Here is a 20,331-nt window from a genome sequence, read left to right as displayed (position 1 = left end):
GAGGATACACCCCATAAATTTCCACTGTTTGCAGATGACACTCAGCCATAAATATCAATGAAGCCTGATAATACCATGTCAACGAGACACTTGCCTTAAGGACATCAGGACTTGAATGACCAGAAACTTTTTGCTGCTTAACTCAGACATTTTCTGACGATAATAACGGCCCTTAGTGGCATCAGCGGGTCATTTAGCACTGTTAGGAATCTAGAAGTTTTATTGCCTTTGAATTGTCTTTTTAAAATAGGTATAAGTAATGTTGTGTACCTGCTTGTAACTTAACAATGAGTACATGCTCTTTTGTAATATTAATAAACGAGTATGGTCCTCTTACTGCTTTCTGTAAAGTGTCTTGAGATAACGCTGAGGTACAAATAAAGATTGATTGAATGACTGACTAGAGAAAAACTAATGATTAAAAAATTAGTTAAATTAATGGAGTTGTGAGGTGTGTTTATCTGTATCATCAGTGGTTAAGGTGTAGGTGAGTGAAAGTATGTGGTGTGAGGTGTTGAAGTGCACTAACAAAAAAGAACTAAAGAATGTGCAAGCACTGGTCATGTTGGGAGATCAGAGAGCATCTGAATGAGAGGATAAGTGGATCTTTGTAGGCCAGGGTGCAGCAGGCACAGGTGCATCTGATCCTGCTGATGAGCACAGCCAGGACACACCTGCAACAAACGCACAGACAGACTGATTTGAGTTTGTTAAATCATCTCGAAGTTCTACGGGTGTTAAGCTTGTAGACCTGAGGATAAAAAGCCCTGGAGCCCTGATACTATGATTCACCATGGCAACAGGTGACAAAAAAGAGATCCTTGTACTTTCACCATCTCTAAATATAGCCTAATCTTCATGTGGAAATATGGATTATATGAGCAGGTTTTAATAAGGAAGAAAAAGTAACATTGCTGCAGCACACAGGAGAGAGAGAAGTGGTGTGGAAGAGAACAGCTGCTTGTCACATTAAACCACAATTAAAACCCAAACGCACGCCTCAAAGGCTCAAGGCAGATTCAAAGTCCATTTAATGGAGAAAAAGTCGGGACACAGAAAATCAAATAATCCAGGCTAAAGTGTCCAAAACGAAAGGCAAGAGGCTAGGTCAAAAAACAGGTACAGGTCAGGTCAAAAGATGATCAGGAAAAACTAAATGAAAACTAATGCTGGAACTAATGCCTTCACAATCTGTCAGTAGTCCCGACTATCCACGCTGTATACTGTTGGTACTTACTATTCAGTGGACACGCACAGTAGGCAGATATTTGTTCCTACTTCATTTGATTCATGCAGGATGGAAGTTACCCGAACTGGCCAACTCCTTTCCTTTCTTTTTTTTTTTTTTCTAATTAAATAATAAAATAACATACAGGAAAATACAAATGAAAGACAGCAATAGACAGTATATAAAGCAAAATAAACTAGTAAAGATCCATGCATAAAATGCATATGGATTTTTTATAATAAAATTTAAAACATTTTTGTTGTTAATTGAAAAGGAGCAATTTTAGATTCGGGATTACAATTTAATTAAATTAATCCATGCTCGATTGTTTTGATTTTGAGGTGCACGTGAAGGAACGTTTAACATTTAATTTATTTAATTTTGCAAAGCATTGTGGGTGTTAAAATACTTTTTTTTTCTCAAAGTATGACTATGCCTATAAATAGTTCATATATACACTACAATATAGACTACCTAACATAATAATAATAAAACAACCTGGATCTCTAACGGTGAATCTCCACTAACACGATATGGACTGAATGAAAGAATGACACAGCGTTTCGGTCTCTGAAAAAGGCAGGAGGCAGAGACTTCGGGGCTCCGTAGATTATACAGGTATGCCTGACCTGAACCCCATGGAGAACTCTATGGGATAAAAGGACGATGAGAGACACCAGACCCAACAATGCAGATGACCTGAAGGTGCATCAAAGCAACCTGGGCTTCCATTACACCTGGGCATGCCAAGCTGCACCGATGCAGTAATTCATGCAAAAGGAGATCCAACCAAGTATTTGGTCCATACAAATAAACTTTTAAAAACATTTCTGTTTAAAATGTCATTTTTTTAATCCCATCTTTTGCAATATTACAATTTTCTGAGACACTGAATTTTTTTTTTTTTGGGGGGGGGGAATCAATGCTTTACACATTTAGTTTTTTGCGTAATGAATCTATATAATGTATGGTTTTCACTTTCTGAAATGAGTGACATAACATTTTCATGATACTCTAATTTTTTGAGATGAGCAGGTGTAGCCTCTGTATGACATTTCTCAAGACTCCTGCGTGGTGAACAGCGATGGGGGAGATTCTTTCAAAGCCAAATTAGCAGTTAGTTCAACACTGAAAGACGTTTTACCACAACAAAGCTACCCTGAGAGTATTATACCTAATGATTCAAACAACTTTGTAAAACAAAGACCAAACTGACAATGTTCATATAATGTCATAATTTATCATTGCATGAAAATACAGTCAGCATCATGTTACAAAAGCGCCCACTTGTTCACATGCACAATAGAAACAAAATACACAACATCTGTCATGTGTATATGAAGGCTGTGAGATGATAACATGTAACACACTGTTCTGGATTAGCTGAGCTGAGATGCGTTGCTACTTATCAGCAGAATCTGCTGAGCTTAAGCAACAACACAAGTGATCCTCAGTCCCTGCGCTGATTTGGTGTTTGGAGTCGATGAGGGACTGTTAGTGGAAGTTTGCTGTTTGTCCTGATGAGTGACAGCAGAGTCCCAGAGGACTACGATCATGTTTAATACGAGACATACTCACGTTAATTGTAGCCATTCAAACTCCGAACCCTTGTGTTCACACACAGACAGGTGTGTCCACTTGTGGTTTCAGAGTATGGCCTCCTAGCAGCTGCCTTCACAACATGTCACACTCGTTAAAAAAATAAAGCCATGATCTGAGGACACTGAGGGGCGGTCATCGACCTCTCTGAACAGCAGGACAGAGCACAATGTCCTGCTGCTTTAAGCCACGAGAAAGTCAAAAATAGTCGAATAATATTTATCCAGATTGACCATCAGGCGATGGGAAATTAACTCTTAAAAATCAGAAGAGACAAATGATCCTTCTATATCAAGAGGATCATGATTCAGGTTTTCTCTAATTCACAGTCCTGTTGTCCTTTGATTGAAATGAAACGTGAGTTGACCAATCCTCTCCCACAAGCAGTTCTTTAACCCTTTGATATACAAGTCCTTGCTACAAACAAAGGCACTTTTTCATCGACCCGAGCGAGGGGAACCTTTCAGCGGAAGAGAAGGAGATTTCTGCCGCTGCGTGGCCACAGCGGGAAGGCCTGGCTGTGGAGCTGCTGCCACGCCTGCTGATAAGCCTGAGAGGCCTTCTTGTAGTCCCAGTAGGTCTGCAGATCTGCTCCCCTGAAACAGGAAAAAACAATACATCTCAGCTTACTATGACACTTACTGGTGTCAGCACCTGGGTGTTAGTCCAACGATGAGTCAACGTGCATGGTAAAAAGGAGCTAACTGTAAGAGGACTAATGTTAGCATTAGCATCAGGTGACTTAAGTCTATGTATTAAGATTCAAGCCCTTTGGATTGTTTTATATCCTCTTACACATGTAAGTACATTTCTCAGTTTGTAAGATGGATAAAGAATTATCTTATGAGACAGGCAAAACTGAAGACTCATAAATATCTTATGTCTGTCCTCACTGGACGTATTATTGTCAACGCACATAATGTTTTCCTTGTATGCTGTGTGTGTGTGTGTGTGTGTGTGTGTGTGTGTGTGTGTCTATGGTCCAGGGCGAGCTAGGCTGGGATCAGGTTATCAGCCAAAACTCTAAAAACAGAGAGACTCTTGTTCTGCTCTTTGAGGACGATTCTCAGCCATCTGTACGCACGCAGACACACACCTAATTACACTCCTACTCACAAAGAATGTGAACATGAACAACCCTGGATGCACAGTGAAATGTGAGAACTGCATGGCCGGCAGACACGCAATTTGTTGTTTGAAAAGTTATTCGAAACCCTTTGTATACTATGAAGAGAAAAACCTGGGACATCGGTTGTTCAATTCCAGAAAAAAGGACAAAAACACGAGTTGCCAAGAAATCACGAAGCGACAGAGTCTGTACACGACGTATGTGTAGTGAAACGGAATGACAACATGCACGTGTGTGAAAAGGTTCACAATACTTTTACCCTAACCAATCAAAGCGGGATCAACACCTTCTAAGTTCTTCAACACATGTCCTATGTTCTTACGGTCTTTGGTGACTTTAAATATGTTTCACAAACTTCTCGAAGGTCAGCACTTTGTTTCTGAGGCTCTTTAACTGTTTACAGGTCTCTTTTAATTAGCACATATGTTTTCTCTCCTTCACAGGTTATGTACATTGTTGTTATATAAGCATGAGTCTAATGTTAATAGCACAGGTTTAATCTGTAACTATGTTTACTCTTAGTCACATAGGGGCTGTTAAATCTTGTTTGGGGATTATTGTATACAGAGGGGAGGGGGGACAGCGGGTGTGTATTATAACTAATGTCTTGTATACTGCTACTGGATGTCTTGAATTTCCCTCGGGATCAATAGAATATGTATGTATCTATCTATCTATCTATCTATCTATCTATCTATCTATCTATCTCCATCCATCTATTTATCATCTTGTAAACTTAAATTGTAAATGTTTCTCCGACATGCTGTAAATTGTCTTGTGTGACAGCTACCCCCTTTGACAGCTATTAGGGGCCTGAAAATGAAGAACATATGGTCTGATGGTCTCATTTGCTTCTGTAGGTCAAATAAAATCCCAATTAATGTGAGTCTGTTTCATCGTGGCTTATAAAATCCTCACCGGGGCTTTAAAGTAGTTCTATGCAGTTCAAAGCAACAGTGAAATTATGAAGAAAAAAAAAATCACCTGAGAGAGTCGGGTAGTGCTGCAGGGTCAGTGGCTGATACCAGAGACAGGAAGGAATGGAAAAGCTCCAGTTTGCACAGGAGAGACCTAAAGAAGCACAAACATGTACATTTATACATTTAGTTTGAAATGGTGAAAACAAATGAAGTTAAGTGAATTGTTATTCACATTGTTGAGGTGGGATGAAAGTGCGTTGGCTACCTGGCTTTGACTGTGCCGAGGGCTTTCTTGGTGACTCCGTGTTTGTAGCCGTTGGCAGTGACATCTAGTGGCTGCTCAGGCACATTACACCAACTGATGGCTGTGACATACACTCACGTTTACTTGGGAGAAAAGTCTTCAAACAACAGAGTGTAAATATGTGTGTTCTTTAATCATTAAAAACCTAAATAATGTATAAATTGTGGTTAATTCTATGTTTATTTTAGAATTTTAAAAATCCCTCCATGGCATAGCTGCAGGGATGTGGATTATGTGGTTAAAGGGGACATATTATCCCCCTCTTCCACCTTCTTCAAACAGTCCCCTGTGGTCTAAATGAAACATCTGTGCTGTGCTTTGGTCCAAATATAACATGAATCAAGCACCAGAGGAGGTTTGTGACCCTGTAGAAACCAGCTCTCTCAGAACGCTCTGTTTTGGTGTGTGTCTCTTTAAATGCAGTGAGTTGAAAAAACGTTTGTTTGTAGACTCTCAAGTTACCCAAATATATTTCCAAAAACACTGTCAAAGTGGATTTTTCCACTCCCTTTAAATGAGAGGCGATATCCATTTCATGATTTGCTTCCATTACAACTTTTCAGGACACAAACAGTCTGCTGCACAAAACTGTGAAATGATGCGTGAAAAAAAACGTTGAAGAAATTGGCAGAGGACACAAAGAAGACTTCAAGTTTATCTATGGTGCAAGCTCGATCTGATAACCCTTTACAGGTAATATAGTTACCACACAGTCGATACCATTTTGGAAATGATTTCTTCAAGGCCAAGATGACTCACACACGTGCACGTAAAACAAAATCCTGATCAGTCTCACACAAAAGCTGGAGTCATCTGGTGAACAGGTGATCAAACAGGAGGCTTTGTTTACCGCTGATGTGATCAAGTTTGTTAAACTGACTCAAATATAGAAACCAGACTTAACAGCTGTTTGGGATTCAGTGGAACTCAACAACAGAGGAAAAAAAGGATCTTTTGTCATTAATAGTGAAAGTGCAGTCACACATAAGTTTGTAACCGTCACATATTCCACACAGCTCATTGCATTGTTGACTGTGGACTCCGTCCTGCCTCAGACCGACACACGAGTTTAGGTGTTAAATACATCATGCATTCTTCTTCCTCCAGGAATACCTTTATGAGGACTAAAAAAAAGAAGCAGAGCCGGCTGATAATCAGCTCTGTGATAGAAACGCATTTAAAATCTATGTATCACGACTCTGGAGACCATCAGCAGACGTGAAGAGATGTGATATAAACAGCTTGCAATGCTTGGCGCATGCTCTGCTGTGACGACACAGCTTCCGTATCCTCGTCGTACGCACCCCGACGTCTAAACAACCTTTCTGAAGGTGTACCATGAGAATCTATGAAACTGTGAAAAACAACTTCCCTAAGGGGACAACTAATCAACTAAGTAGAACTTAAACGAGCTATGATAAACTTTCAACATGAGATTAATCAAAGAGACGTTCTAAATATAGTCACAAGATTTCACACGTTGTCGTGCTACAACAACAGACGAAATGGATTTCAGACACTTTCTTTAAAATATGTAATAAAGTCATAAACAGTGATTTAAATCGTAACTTTATTCTTTCAGGTGATATGAATGCTGCATCAGCGAGAGACACACTTTGGTTTAAACCCCGGACCTTCAGTATGAAAGACGACCGACTCTCCCACTGAGCCACAGCTGCCTGTGTGTTTGTGTGTGTAGTTTGTCACCTGCCCCACAGGGGGAGATCCGACCCTTTCCATCCTGGTGTTGGAGCTCGGTCTGGGACTGACTGAACGGGAACTCCAGGCTGGATTGGAGCAGCTCGGGCTCACACGCAGAGAAACCAGCAGGAAGGTTAGACACACGGGAACACCTGAGGAACATGGGAGGGACTCACATTGACGAGGCTAAACGTGATATTCTGCTTTATCGTGTGTTTTACTCTGAATGGAGCAGTTGTGTAAAAAAAGCTGAATAATACTGTACTGAAGATGACTTGAAAGGATGACTGGCGATGGACAGAAAACAAATCTTGAACAGTGAGGAATGATTTGTCTCAAAGAAAAAAGGTGAATTTCTTAAAGTTTTAGAAGTCTTCATCGTGTGTGTGACTGATCTGATCAGCGTTGAGAGACTCTGATTCTTAACTTATTAATAAAACTCATTAACGAGCTTATTGTTTGACTGTTTCTCCTCACCTCGTAACCAAAGCTCTCTGCATCACTTCCTGTCTGTACGGACACTTCCCCACCACCACCGTGCTGAAGTACAGCGCCTCCTGCAGGTAGTGGGACAGCAGTGCACCCTGGAAGCCCAGCACGCCCCAGCGAGCCAGTTTGTCGCTGCAGGAGAGGGAGAGAGTGGGCTCTCCTCGTCCGGGTTTCACCCGAAGCATCCCTGTGCTGTGGTACCCCACCCCTGGGTGCAGAGGGTCCGCGTGGCCACCAGGGACACACTTGGCCCCCGTCCTGTGAATGTCTGAGACCTGTGGATGCGCTCCAGCACTGTCGTCAGAGAGGCCTCTGGAGTTTCCCTCTGGCTGAGCTGGATTTCGTGACAAGGTTTCCTCTGGTGGTTTTGTAGAGAGACTCGTCTTCGATGGTTCTCTCCACGTCTCCTGATCGTCTCGACGGGACACTTTAGTGTTTATCTCTTCAGTTGGGGCCTCAGCTTTCCTCTTCAGGTCTCTGCCTTCATCAGACCCATAAGAGCTCTTTGCAGATGTGACAGCAGGACAGGGTTGAGACTGGATGTCAGCCATTGGGATGATGGACGCATCTCCACCTGGTAAAATACAGACGGGATCAGCCCAGTTAAATCTGATAAATCCCCAAACAGCTCTGTTTCCAACAGAGTTTCCATTGAAGGCTCTTCAAGGGAAATATGAATCTCTTTTTAAAAGTTTAAAGCTTATTATTGTTCTTGTCATGTTTTGTTTCTTTTCCGCCTTAAATTGATCCTTATTTGACACTTTTATCCTAAAGGTTTGGGCTTTGTCCTTTATTCTAGTGGAGAAATAACACGTGTCTTTGTCTGAACTAAAATACAATCATTTGGCAAATACGTGATAAATATATATAAACAATGAAGTAATAAATAGGAAGGATCAAAATCCTACACCAGTTCAGAAAACTAATTACAAGCATTGATTAAATGCAATTAACTGCACATGTCTAAAGCTGGATTAAAGTCAGGTTTTCTTCAACACGTCTCTGGTGGTCATGTGGAATAAAGTGAGGACTTACAGGGAGTGTGGCTGGTGAAGAAGACGAAGGACACACCCGGCTGAAGCCTCCACTTCCCTCGCTCATCTCCCCGACAGAACACAGAGCTGTGTTCCCCGCTCACAGCCCCGAGCAGCTCTGCCATCAGGTACCTACAAAATACACGCATACACAAAAAAACACGCACACACTTAACAGTAGCAGCAGACTGTATGCGTGGATCTCAACACCACGCACCACGGGGAAAACAAGCTATAACCAGAAACACACACACACACACAAAGTATACACACCTGATGCACCCCCTTCTGGCAATGACCTCTGCATGACTGTCGTTAAGAACATCACCTTGATAGAAAAGAGAATCAAGAAGACTGAGAATCCCACTGATGTAAAGTTTCAAACATGATTATGATTGAAGCTTTTACAGGCTGTTCGTTTTTCAAACAGGTTGTAAAATGTATTTGTTATCAACTGAGAGACCACTGCAAACAATACAGTATCCAGAAAGCAGAGAGGAAAATGTCCCGCAGAAGGACAAATAAACACAACACCAGTGTAGACATTGAACCAATCTACTTTTGAGTCGCAGAAAAAAAAACAACCTCTCATGGTGAAATCCTGTTGGTTCAGCCGCTGACATAAGACAGAGACACTTCCTGTCCATACATGTGGAGCTTGCAGTGTTTAGACTTTGCATGCTTTAACTTTACATTTTTAGTTAAGACACACTACTTCTTCCTTGATCTTGATTTCCCTGTATGTGAGATTTCCACTGGAACTTGAACATTCTTTGTAAACCTGGGAACATATTGAACTTGGTTTTCAGACATACAGAAATGCACTCAAACCAGGAATATCCTATGTTAGAAAAAAAGTTAGTGACAAAAATCTGTTAGTGACAGCTTGTGGGTGCTTCTTATTTATTGAATCAAGTACACACTGTGGTATTGTCTGTGTTTCCAGTCAAAGTCTGTGTGGGGTTAATGCATGCATGCAGCTTTGCTTGTAAAAAGAATAATTTAACTCTGTAATGGGACAAACAAAATAACAACAGTGGAGGTGTGGTTTTCTTTGTTTGGACCTTATGATGGAGATAAGGACTTTTGTGAACCGTAATCTCTCTGCAGCCCTGTAAGATGTTTTATTTTTATTTGGGGGTTTTTTATGCCTTTATTGGAGAGATAGGAAAGTGGACAGAGTCCATAAGGGAGAGAGAGAGCGAGAACGTGTGAGAAAGAGGCCACAGACCGGACTTGAACCTGGACTGCCCCTGAGAAATAGCCTCCACACACGGGGCACGCGCACCAACTACTCTCTCATTGTGTCTTTACAACTGACAAGAGGATTGTGGATAGGTATAAACTAAAAAGTGTGCTGATTGGATGACATAAAAAATGAGATCTTATTGAGGAAGGAGATCATCTGAGTATGCAGCACATTAAAAAAAGACAGAAACACGAAATCATTGTAAAGATAGTAAACACACCATTAGGACTCATAGCTGTCTGTCCAATACATTTAGTTCCGGTTCCGAGGGAGACGACCTCCTTATCAACTGTGAGAGAAAGAAAATCACATCATTACATTATCATTTATAACATGTTTTTTTTTTTTTTTTTTTTACTATTCTCCTATTATAATACTTTAATTAGCACATTTATTGGCAGAATTTATCTAAAAAAACTAAAAAAAACGGTAACTTTTTTTTTTTTTAAATCTAAGTCTAAACTTTCCCGTATGGTAAAATGATGTATAGTTGTTTGTTTGTTTTTTAATTATTATTTACATTTTACAATACAAAACGAGTATTGGAACAGAAGGAACAAGAAAAAAAGAGTCATTAATACAGACTTACAAATAAATACATTAAAAATAAAGCATAACTGTTTTTATTGTTGGAATCATAGATGGTAGACTGATGTACAGTGTGCTTCATTCATCTCTCTCACCCGTGTCCGAGTGATCACAGCGGCTGACTTTGATCACAGCGGCCAGCAGGCTCCACTCTCTGCCCGGCTCAGGCTTCCCTCTGCGGGGAAGCTGCTGGAAACGGTCGTAGCATAACTCCGCGATTTCATCCGCGTCCAACATATTAAACAGAGAGTGGACCCTCACGGGCATTGCACACAGGATTTATATTAACGTGACATGTCTTTCAGATAGTAGAGGATACACTTGCCTAGTTTTTAAACATGGTTTAATTCAACGACTTGGAGATATCGCGAGAATAAACTTGGAGTCACTTCCGGGTCATTGGATTTGTAACTTTCACAAAAAAGGCCTTTGATTAAAAAGAGACAAAAGTTGAAAATAATATTGATAGGTAAATTATGAATATATTGGTAATTTTATCATGGTAGCAGAAGTGATATCTCTATATTGTTATAAGATAATACAATGAAAAAAGTATTCTAAAATACAAATGAAATAATGGGACAACAAAGCCTTTTTTACCATCGTTATTGTCAATTTCAACATATACGAAATGTTAATACAAACTCTCAAAAGGATAGACAAACAACAGAAAAATATACAGAACAAGTAAATTGAAAACATGAATCAAGACTAGGGGAATTATATAAATATATTAAAAGAGCAGACAACAACTTGGAGCAATGACAAATAAACAAAACAACAACAACAAGGGCCATGAGTCAAAACAACAAGAATTTGGATAAATCAGCACTAACCTCTTTAGCAATCCTGCTAATTTATTTTTTTTCAGAGATAGATATACTTGAAATATTTATAAGCCAGTCAAAGGAGGGTTTGCTTTTTGTCCACTTACTACAGTGAATGTGATATTTACTCATGAGTAAAATAACATTTACCATGTCAGTAATAGAAGGGTTTAAATTATCCATAAAATAAAGAATACTATAAGTATCAAAAGAAGGAATATCATTATTTCTGACAGCCAACTTCTAATATTGACCCAAAATCTTTGAGACACAGGACAGAGTACTACAAACAAGTGCTCTAAAGTCTCTTCAGATTCACCACAGAAAGCACAAGGGTTCACGTCAAAATTGAACTTTATTTTTGAGAAATGCAGCAGTTGGAAAGATCTGACGAATTATTTTAAAATGGGTTTCTTTCACTTGAGGAAAAACAGGCATATTTGAATGTGTTTTAGCCAGGACATAAGCTGAATTGACTCTGGGGACTTAGTATGTAGCCCTCTGTGGTAATCATGGAAAAAAACCTAGATTTCAGGAAATTTCCTATCACACAAGTTACACTCATCAATCAGTAATTTTGATAATACAGCCTTAACATTCGCATACATTAAGGTGGTTTTAATTAACTGAATTAATGGTTGGGGAATTGCTTTATAAACCTTACTAAATTCACGATAACTACAAGTAAAGTTATGTTTGTTAACAAAGGATATATAGTCTATTAGGTCACCATTAGAACTCAGTAAACTCTCAACCCAATCTTAAATAAGGATTTATAATTGACTGTGATCACTCTATTGTTCCACAGAGTTGAACAATGACAAGAAAAGTTGTGAGTGAATATAATTTTCCGGAAATCTGATGAAAATTAGACAGTTTCATTGGAATTTTGATCTCAAAATCTAAATCTAAATCTTCTAATTTATTAAACAAGGGTCTAGGAATATGAAACCACATAGAACTCTGTTGGGACAAAAAATACTTTATCCAATTGATTTTAAAAGTGCCAACCATTGATTCAAAATCAAGAGCATTGACACCACCCGTGTCATAGTCTTTGACAAGCTGTGATCTTGTTATGTAAAGAGTTTTGTTTCTCCATATGAACTGAAAAATTACTGAATTACATTATTTACATTATTTGAGGAAATAGAAAGGGAGTGGCATGGATAAATAAGCTTAGAGATACCTTCTGCTTTAGAGAAAATAACTCTACCAAAAACACAAAGTTCTTGACATTTTCTCATATCTGTTATACGGTTGGATACAATAATGTCTTCTCTTCGAAGAAGGTTCTTTGTTAATGTTATTCCTTGGTAGAAGCAAAGGTAGAATCAGAATGTGTATGGATGGGGAGTAATTCAAATTTATTTATGTTAAGAGATAAGCCTGAAACATTTGAAAAATCTGAAATTGTATTGAGAGTTTTATCAACCATTGATTTATCTTTTGAAAAGATCTGCAAATGGACCTATTCTAAATTCTTTGTTGAAGATTGAAATACCTTGTATTTCATGAGCATATTTTACAAGAACAGTTGAGTCGCCAAAATAGAAAGCTTAGGAGAGATAGGGGCAGTCCTGACTTATGCCTCAAAGAACCTTAAGTCTTGGGGTTATTCCAGTGTTCAGGGAGACACATCTGTATATGTCAGTATAGAGCATCTTACTGATATTACAGAATGTATTTCCAAAACCTAAAAAGTGTGATGCATTCAACAGGAATGGGTGTTCAATACTGTCAAAAGCCTTGTAAAAATCTAGGAAACACATTCCTTTCTGTACTAAAAAAAAATCTTTGTAATCTAACATAAAGTATCAGTCTGGTTTGGTTATGAATATTTCTACTCTTTACAAAAGCAGACTGACATTCATAAACTAACTTAGATAAACTTTTACAACAAAGCATGTTATGATAATGAAAATATAAAATGCAGCCCCACCCCATGTGAAATTAAAGTTGTTTTATTTTGTTGTTGTTGTAGTTGATTAAATCAACTCGTGTCAGTGTTCAAAAGTGTTCAAATCTTTACTGACTGAGCTCCTGAATTCACAACAAATTTATTTGTCCTTTTCTCCTCCAGGAAACAAATGCAAATTCACACTTTTCCTAAACTGTTTTGAGAGAAATGAGTTCTTTGCATAATGGAACATTTGTTCACACAGCCGCACATACAGTAGGTCATTTCTGTAGACATTTCGTATAAACTAAATAAATAAAATAAAACAACATTCAACAGAGCACAAAGGTCCAGAGGAACCCAAATATTCGGGCTCTTTTTCTAATAAGTATTGATTCTAGAATAGTCTGTGTGAAAATAAAATGTGCACTTGTTTGAAATGTTATTACAGATAATCCGCAGATTATAAACATATTTATCTGTATTAAATCTAAATTAAATTAAAGTCTAGTTAAGAAAAAATAAAATACTGAATAAATGTTGAACATTTTTCCTTACAAATCACTCTCTGTTCACTGAATTGATGGCATGCTTTACTTGTATGTATGTTCTGTATCAAATATTTAACAAGTGATAGCTTTGTTCCAATTTGACCACATTTACTGCGAATATTTAATATGATGTAATATCCTATAATAAAGTATGATAAACTTAACCACTACAACTTATATTTATAACACTATCATGCCATTTAAAACTGTTACTCTTGACAAGATACGAGCAGACTAGAGGAGCTTATAACAAATATAGCTATGAAACACGTGTTAGAGCAAATTATCGGTTAAATGGGTCAACCTCTTGTACCCGCTTAGTCTACTTCATCAAAGTCATTATAGTAAGGCCAGACCATTTAAGATCTATCCTAATGAAGACAAAACGTGATTGTTGTCATACAGAAGAAGTAGACCGTACTCACATTTTTGTCCTGTAAAAGGCTGAACAACTTCTGGCCCACTGTATGTTAAACTCTATGTGAAGCATTTGACAAAGATATTCAGCTCTGTGCTGAAATGGCAATCTTAGTCTCAGAGGGAGGACTTCTTCATGACAAACAAAATTGACACCCGCCTAAAGCCTCAGCTTAGATGAGCGACTTGATGTTATTCCTTAAATTGGAAAAGATTTTCTATGATAGAATCATCACAATGAATTTTATACATGGGACCCTCCAATGTTTTAATTTCAAATGCTTAAGACCTTTCCTCAAATTTAAATTATGCAATGGATACTTGGTGATTGTCCCCAGGGACACTCACCAGCCCTCAACGTCCGAATCTAAAAACTCAACTTTGTCAATATCCACAGTAATTTATTTATTCATATTTCTGTTTATGAAAGGTTATTTGTGTTTATTAATTTTTTTTGTTTTGTTTGTTTATCTTGATAATTTTTCAAGGGGTTAGGGTTAGTATATTTGTTAAGTGTCGACTGACAGACCAGTTTCACAGCCAGATTAAAGCTCACATATTTGATTTTTTTCAATAGATATCTAATTGAAAAACTAAAGTTGTGATCAATTCCTGAAACTGATGAGCCAACAAGATCAGGTTCTGCATGTAAACATCAAGTTAGTTTACTGTACGTCTTCTAAAGCATTGTCCACCTGTACATCTGTGGACTCAGCCACCTGATCCTCTGTGATGTTTTCAGACATTAAAAACAGGAACCGAGTCTGTCTCAGGCAAAACAAATAAATACAAGGTCACTTTGACAAACATTTATGTAAAGATGAGAAATAAGTTATTGACCTTTAATATCCTAATGTTGTGGGTGCAAAAGTAACCAAACATACAATATAGAGTAAGTCATATTCAGGTGTTACGATTTCTGACTAATTGCGATTTCGATGATTTTTCACTATGTGTCATGTAAGACTGACAAAGACAACCACAACAACTCAGGATTGAAATCTCATTTATTTGATCTATGTACAGGAGAAAAATGCTGAATTTCACAAGTAACATGAAAATGAAAAATAAAATCACATCTCATCTCTCTGGCCTCTGTCACAGAGGTTCATGATAACAGCTCCCTGCCTCTAGCACACACACACACGCGCACACACACACACACACACACAAGGTCGTCTCACACTCTGCCTCTCTCTCTCTCTCTCTCTCAGTCACTTCAAATCGTTAAAAAGTTACGTCTCTCTCTGGTAGATATGTTATACTGCTTTGGAGGGGAAGCTGTGCTGTTGTGACATTTAAACTATCCTGTCGTCTGGTTTTGGTGCGTTTCAAAGCAGTGAGTGGAGGTGAAGGTGTGGGGGAGGGGGGTTGAGCTTCTCATCATATAAAACTATCTTCATGTGCCATCCTTCCATCTCACAGACATCATTTATATGCATGTACACACTAGCGGTAATGTATTCAAGAACACACACACACGCGCACACACACACGTACGTGTACACACATGCAAGCACTCTCGTCCTCCAACTTTCTCCTATGATTCAGTTCACAGACTTTCTCAGGTGATGGGCTACAGGTGATCAGCCCGGTGATTAACAAATGCAAAATAATTATATTAATAAGAAAAACTATCCCATTGAATGGAAATTTTCTCCATTTATTTTCTGCGTCACTCCTGTCCGAATCCCTCCGTCTCCTCGATGGCGAACAAGAGCTTCTCTCGGAGCTGTTCCAGGCTTCTGTAGGGCGGCAGGTCCAGACGATTGAAGCTGTGAGGGAGAGAGAGAGACAAACAGGAAATGATTGGTCCATCTTCTGTGCATCCAGAGTGCCGTCAGCAGGTCTGTTGGCTGTGCGAGTAACTCTATAGAATCTTCTGAGGCTGCCAACGCCTCAACATGCTGGACGTTAGATACTCCAGAACAGTGGAGTGAGGAACACTGCGTTCTTCTGGATGTTGCTTTGATACTGACAGATAAACTCTGACGACCCAGCTTTACATGTTTTGTGGTCCTTCAGTTTATATTTCTGTGACTATCCACCTCTTAACAAAGCAGTCTGTGAACGCAGATGTTTTTAAACTTTCCTTTTTCCCTTCAAGTTCAGCCAGTCCAGAACTAAACTCACAGTAAATATTCCTCTGTAGTTCGTAGGAACACTGAGTACGATAACAGAACAACACCAAGACTGAAGTCACACTAAGACGTGTTTTAACGTCAACGGGATAAGTGAGAAGAAGTAAGAAGCGGACCTTTGTGCAGCACTGAGTTTTTCCATGTAAACGGACGAGGCTGCAGCTTACCATGTGTGGCTTCTTGGAAGCCAAGTCTCCTTCCCCACCTTGTCTATGCAGAACTTCTGGGGACCGTTACTTCCTGCAGGAGTCGGATGAAGAAAATGAAGCTTTCATCAAATGCAGTTGAAATATCGTTTTTCTTAATCATAGCTGTCTAAGGAAAACAAATATCCTAAGCATGAAGAGAAACCCTTATTTCACTATGTGTTTGAGAGGAAAACGTCACAGCACAGTGATGGATGTGTAGTTGTCGTGTACCTATGAGTTCAGCGAAGCCTCCGACGGGCAGCCGGCACGTTCCGGTCACGAACTGAAGCAGCCGGATTCTCTTCTCGTTGTCCATCTCCTTCACCACCTGCAGGAAGGAAACAGCCGTCACTCTCTGGATGCTGCCACGTCGCTCCCTCCTGTGAGTTCAGAGTGTGTCCCTACCTGCCAGAACCAGTGGATCTGCTTGCTGTTCTTGGTGTAATGTCTGTAGATGGTGTTCTTCTGCCAGTCTGCCATATCGATCTCCTGCATGCCGCACAGCATGAGCTGAAACACACGACATGCTGCTTCAACATCGACGGGTTCAGCTTTTTGTTGTCGTTTTGTTATATTTGGACCCATAATGCCGTCTGATGCATCATTTGAGTCACTGCCTCTGAAGGAGCTGGCTAAATCAGAATCAGCTTTACTGGCCAGGTATGTTAAACACGCAAGGAATTTAACTTCAGTACTGAGCCGTCAAAGTACAAATGTTAACAAATGACACAAATATAAACAAGTAATTAAAGACTAATAAGTACAAGACTAAATACCATAATGGTGCAGAGGTGAGTAGTGCAAAAGGATGATGAAGGAAACATAAGGTGGTTATCGTTTACATTATAAAGTGTGTGATGATTATTTAAATGAAATAATATATGTCCATTCACAGTGACAGTTTAGTTCCAGAGTTACTTCACAGCAGCAGGTCTGACACTCAGAGTGACAGGCTGGAGGAAATCACGAAACAGAGCACAGCATTGTCCTCAGCAGGGATTCATGATGGTTCACAGAAACATCAGAGAGCAGAAAACCTGCTCCAGTGTGGTCCTCTTCATCTTTCTCACTTCATCATCATCATCATCATCATTGGAAACTTACAGAGTATGATTGATGTCATCTGAACAGGGAGCAAATGACAAACCTAACCACAGCTGGACCTGCCTGCAGGTTCCTCTCTGCTCACGCTGCCAGGATTTCTCTGCTTGTTTTAAGAGCTTCACTGCTAAAGAAAGCTTCTCAAAGTCCCTCAAACTGATCAGCCTAAACTTTTTCTTTACTGCTTGAAATGATTTCCCTACATTAAGAGAGACCAGAAACCAGATTAAAACTTGTTCTGAATCAAAGTGAAGAGGAGTCAAAGCAGCAACATTAAGACAAAAAAAGATGACAGATGTGAGGACATGTGTCGGCCCCTCCTCACCTCCAGCTCCTTCTCGTCAAAGTAGCGGAGCCACTCCAGAGGAACCACCTCGTTGAAGCCGTCCAGGAAGGCTTTGGTCTGCTCCTCTACTCCGCGAGTGAACCTCCAGTCTGTCAGCAGGCTGCGGGGACGGACAGAGGGGTTGGGTTTTTTTTTTCATATGCTCTCCATCACTGACTGAGTTATTTTGTTTTCTTCATCTGTGTGTGTGCAGATCACTGCCCATTTGCACGTACCCGATGTACTCTTCCTTGTTCTCCTCTGTGACCAGCTCGTTCTCGCCGTCGTCCTTCAGCTGGTGGGTGGAAACCTTCCCGAGGATCTCCATGTCCTGTGCAAAATACAGCTCCACGCCACACTCCTCCAGGTTGTTCTCTCTGCACACAAAGAAAAACGACTGAAGGACCCAAATAATCCTCGACTTTCAATAAATGAAAGGCTGAGTGAACCAGAGCCACAAAGTGTATCAGGGAGTATTTCATTTAGCCTTCCTGTCAGTGTGCCGGTCATTTAAGGCTACGAGATAAGAAATCATTGAAACGTTGATTTTCTGTGTTCATCACAAGAGGTTCGATCCTCTCTCCTTCCGTTTTTTAAACGTACACTTGAGTGGTTTCATTATGACCTCCATATCGTGGTTATGTTTTCTTAATAAGGGCACGACGGTGAAGAGGTGAAGCCGCCTGTGTTACTTACTTGACCCACATGATGGAGTTATAAAACTCTGGGTCGATGGACTCCAGGTCTTTCAGCGTGGGTTTCTTGTCCAGCATTCGTTTGTAGAACGGCAGTGTGAAGCCCGTGTCGATGAACTTTCCGTGGTACAGCGCCTGCAGGGAGGATCGGTTACATTAGAAACCACAAGAAGAGAGCTGGTCTCCTGGTTTTCACTGCTAACATCCAGAAAGATACACAGAAAAACACGGCGTCGGATGAGACGGCAGCTTGGAGGGCTGTGTGTGTGTGTGTGTGTGTGTGTGTGTGTGTGTGTGTGTGTGTGTGTGTGTGTGTGTGTTATTGTATGGTCTTTAGTGACACATGGTTCAAATTAACAGCAGACATACTGCACAGACATTCTCCTCAGCAGCTCTGTGTCGGTGCTGATGATTCACTGGGGATTGTTACACGGCCACTCTCGTGTTGGAAATGCTTCAGCAGCCAGCCACCTTGACAGGAAGCATGAATGGGCCTTTTATTCCCGGAGCCACGGCAGCTCCACGCCTGCTCCTACACACAGGAAGTTACAAGGACTAAACTAGAATGTCACACACGTGTGTGCACATTTCACACGTACAGCCGCAAAGGTGAACTATGAGGAGCAGGATGCAGCACGTGAATATTAAAGGTGGCCTGAGAGACTTAAAGTAAGCCAAAGAGGGCAGATAGCTGTTACAGAAGAAGGTCCTTCAATCATGCATTACTTCTGATGAACAGCAGGGGGAGACTGTGGAGAAGACCAGTCTCTTTACCAGATTCAAAATCCAGTGACGATGTTCCCTAATACGTTACGGCCTGATTTAGATTGAAATGAAAAGTACAGCAGACGACACTTTGGCTACCTGTGAAAGAAGAGTGGCTACCACAGTGACCTGAACGAGCTCATTTAAGAGATTTATTCTTCAAATAAGAACCGTCGGCCGTTCAACTGGTCATAAGTCAAACCGTGACCATTATTACCAAACATGGATGCATTGCCAGTGAAAGTGTAAAACTGATATCGATCTAACTAAATGAAGTCCAGGACGAGAGGCTACACTTGGTCATTCTAAAGAGCAGCCAACCATCAGATGGATGAATTCATAAAAACTGGACCACGCCAATTCATCAAACCCACCACCATCCGAGTGTGTCGTCCCCGCGACCATCCAAGCACGCCGTGCTCCGACCTCCACCTCAGCCGAAAACAAAGTGTGGAATACAAGGAAGAAATCCGTCACTGCCTCTCATCCCATTCTACCAAAGAGCACGGCCTTTTGGCTGCTCCGTTGTAAAGATAACACTCGTCATGAACTGGTTTAGGATTGATCGGTACGAACACAAGCCACAGATGTGTGTGTGTTAGTCTTTATTTCATTTCTTGAAACACTCAGGACAAAGTAAGAAATGTCACATGCCAGTGGGGCTGTCTGGATGAAATCTGCCGTTAAAAAAAGAAGACGAGTGTTCGACTTCATCATGACTCTGGTTTTTAATCTTGCAGTCAAAAATATGAGGAGTCACTTATTCGTGATGAATGGCTGAGAAAACACGAAGAGGACTGAAGCCTGTGTGTGCACTTAACGCAAAGACATGCACCCGGCTTCACACCAGGTCATAACATGTGTGTGTGTGTGTGTGTGTGTTCACACACAGAGTGAGCTGTCTCAGACAGATGGAGCAGTTGAATGTTCAAAAAGCCACAGAGGGCTCAGAGCAGTGACGAGCCAAGAACAACACAGACACTGACTGACTGACTGACTCAGTCACAGGCTGTTCTGTACTACTGTATCCTGAACGACCATGTGTCTGTCACACAGCCAGGAAACACACACACACACACACACACACACACACACAGCCAGGAAGATTTACAGACCCGAGTGAGGGTGTGAGTGGAAAGTGAGGGGTATACATGTAGACGGAGAGCAGAGAACGGTAAAG

At 40.3% G+C, this 20,331-nt stretch overlaps 2 protein-coding genes across 5 annotated transcripts in view; both read right to left on the bottom strand.

The window, feature by feature from the left end:
• Positions 1 to 2,457: 2,457 nt before the first annotated feature.
• Positions 2,458 to 10,620, bottom strand: adat1 (adenosine deaminase tRNA specific 1). Of its 3 annotated transcripts, none has more exons than XM_079347267.1 (10): positions 10,337 to 10,620; positions 9,874 to 9,942; positions 8,678 to 8,732; positions 8,406 to 8,536; positions 7,359 to 7,944; positions 6,888 to 7,033; positions 5,142 to 5,241; positions 4,941 to 5,027; positions 4,747 to 4,769; positions 2,458 to 3,423 (listed from the first exon to the last, which is right to left on the bottom strand). In XM_079347267.1, the coding sequence occupies exons 1-10, from the start codon at positions 10,506 to 10,508 to the stop codon at positions 3,245 to 3,247; spliced, it is 1,548 nt and encodes a 515-aa protein (XP_079203393.1). In that variant the 5' UTR covers positions 10,509 to 10,620; the 3' UTR covers positions 2,458 to 3,244. The 3 variants fall into 3 exon arrangements, 2 of the variants coding, with proteins under 2 accessions (XP_079203393.1, XP_079203394.1); XR_013779370.1 differs by having other exon boundaries at positions 3,402 to 3,423; positions 4,747 to 4,810; XM_079347268.1 differs by lacking the exon at positions 4,747 to 4,769.
• A 4,305-nt stretch (positions 10,621 to 14,925) lies between these two features.
• wwp2 (WW domain containing E3 ubiquitin protein ligase 2) overlaps positions 14,926 to 20,331 on the bottom strand; it is a 55,024-nt gene continuing 49,618 nt past the window's right edge. For both annotated transcript variants that reach the window (XM_079345284.1, XM_079345285.1), the window contains 7 exons: positions 18,388 to 18,521; positions 17,928 to 18,068; positions 17,692 to 17,812; positions 16,671 to 16,775; positions 16,497 to 16,593; positions 16,245 to 16,317; positions 14,926 to 15,711 (listed from right to left, as the gene is read on the bottom strand). In XM_079345284.1, the coding sequence (XP_079201410.1) occupies positions 15,612 to 15,711; positions 16,245 to 16,317; positions 16,497 to 16,593; positions 16,671 to 16,775; positions 17,692 to 17,812; positions 17,928 to 18,068; positions 18,388 to 18,521 (771 nt within the window). In that variant the 3' untranslated portion in view covers positions 14,926 to 15,611. The remainder of the gene's footprint in view (positions 15,712 to 16,244; positions 16,318 to 16,496; positions 16,594 to 16,670; positions 16,776 to 17,691; positions 17,813 to 17,927; positions 18,069 to 18,387; positions 18,522 to 20,331) is intronic.

Source organism: Symphodus melops (genome assembly GCF_947650265.1).
Source record: "Symphodus melops genome assembly, chromosome: 6".
Classification (NCBI taxonomy): domain Eukaryota; kingdom Metazoa; phylum Chordata; class Actinopteri; order Labriformes; family Labridae; genus Symphodus; species Symphodus melops.
This window is presented reverse-complemented; position numbering and strand designations above follow the sequence as displayed.

What these genes read in the sequence shown, in the direction of transcription:
- adat1 (XM_079347267.1), bottom strand. Translation starts at nt 10,508, where the DNA reads ATGCCCGTGAGGGTCCACTCTCTGTTTAATATGTTGGACGCGGATGAA. An exon ending in GACAGCTATGAGTCCTAATG is followed by an intron (nt 8,733 to 9,873) that starts GTGTGTTTACTA and finishes TTTTCTATCAAG; the next exon opens with GTGATGTTCTTAACGACAGT. An exon ending in CCTAATAGCTGTCAAAGGGG is followed by an intron (nt 3,424 to 4,746) that starts GTAGCTGTCACA and finishes TTCCTGTTTCAG; the next exon opens with GGGAGCAGATCTGCAGACCT.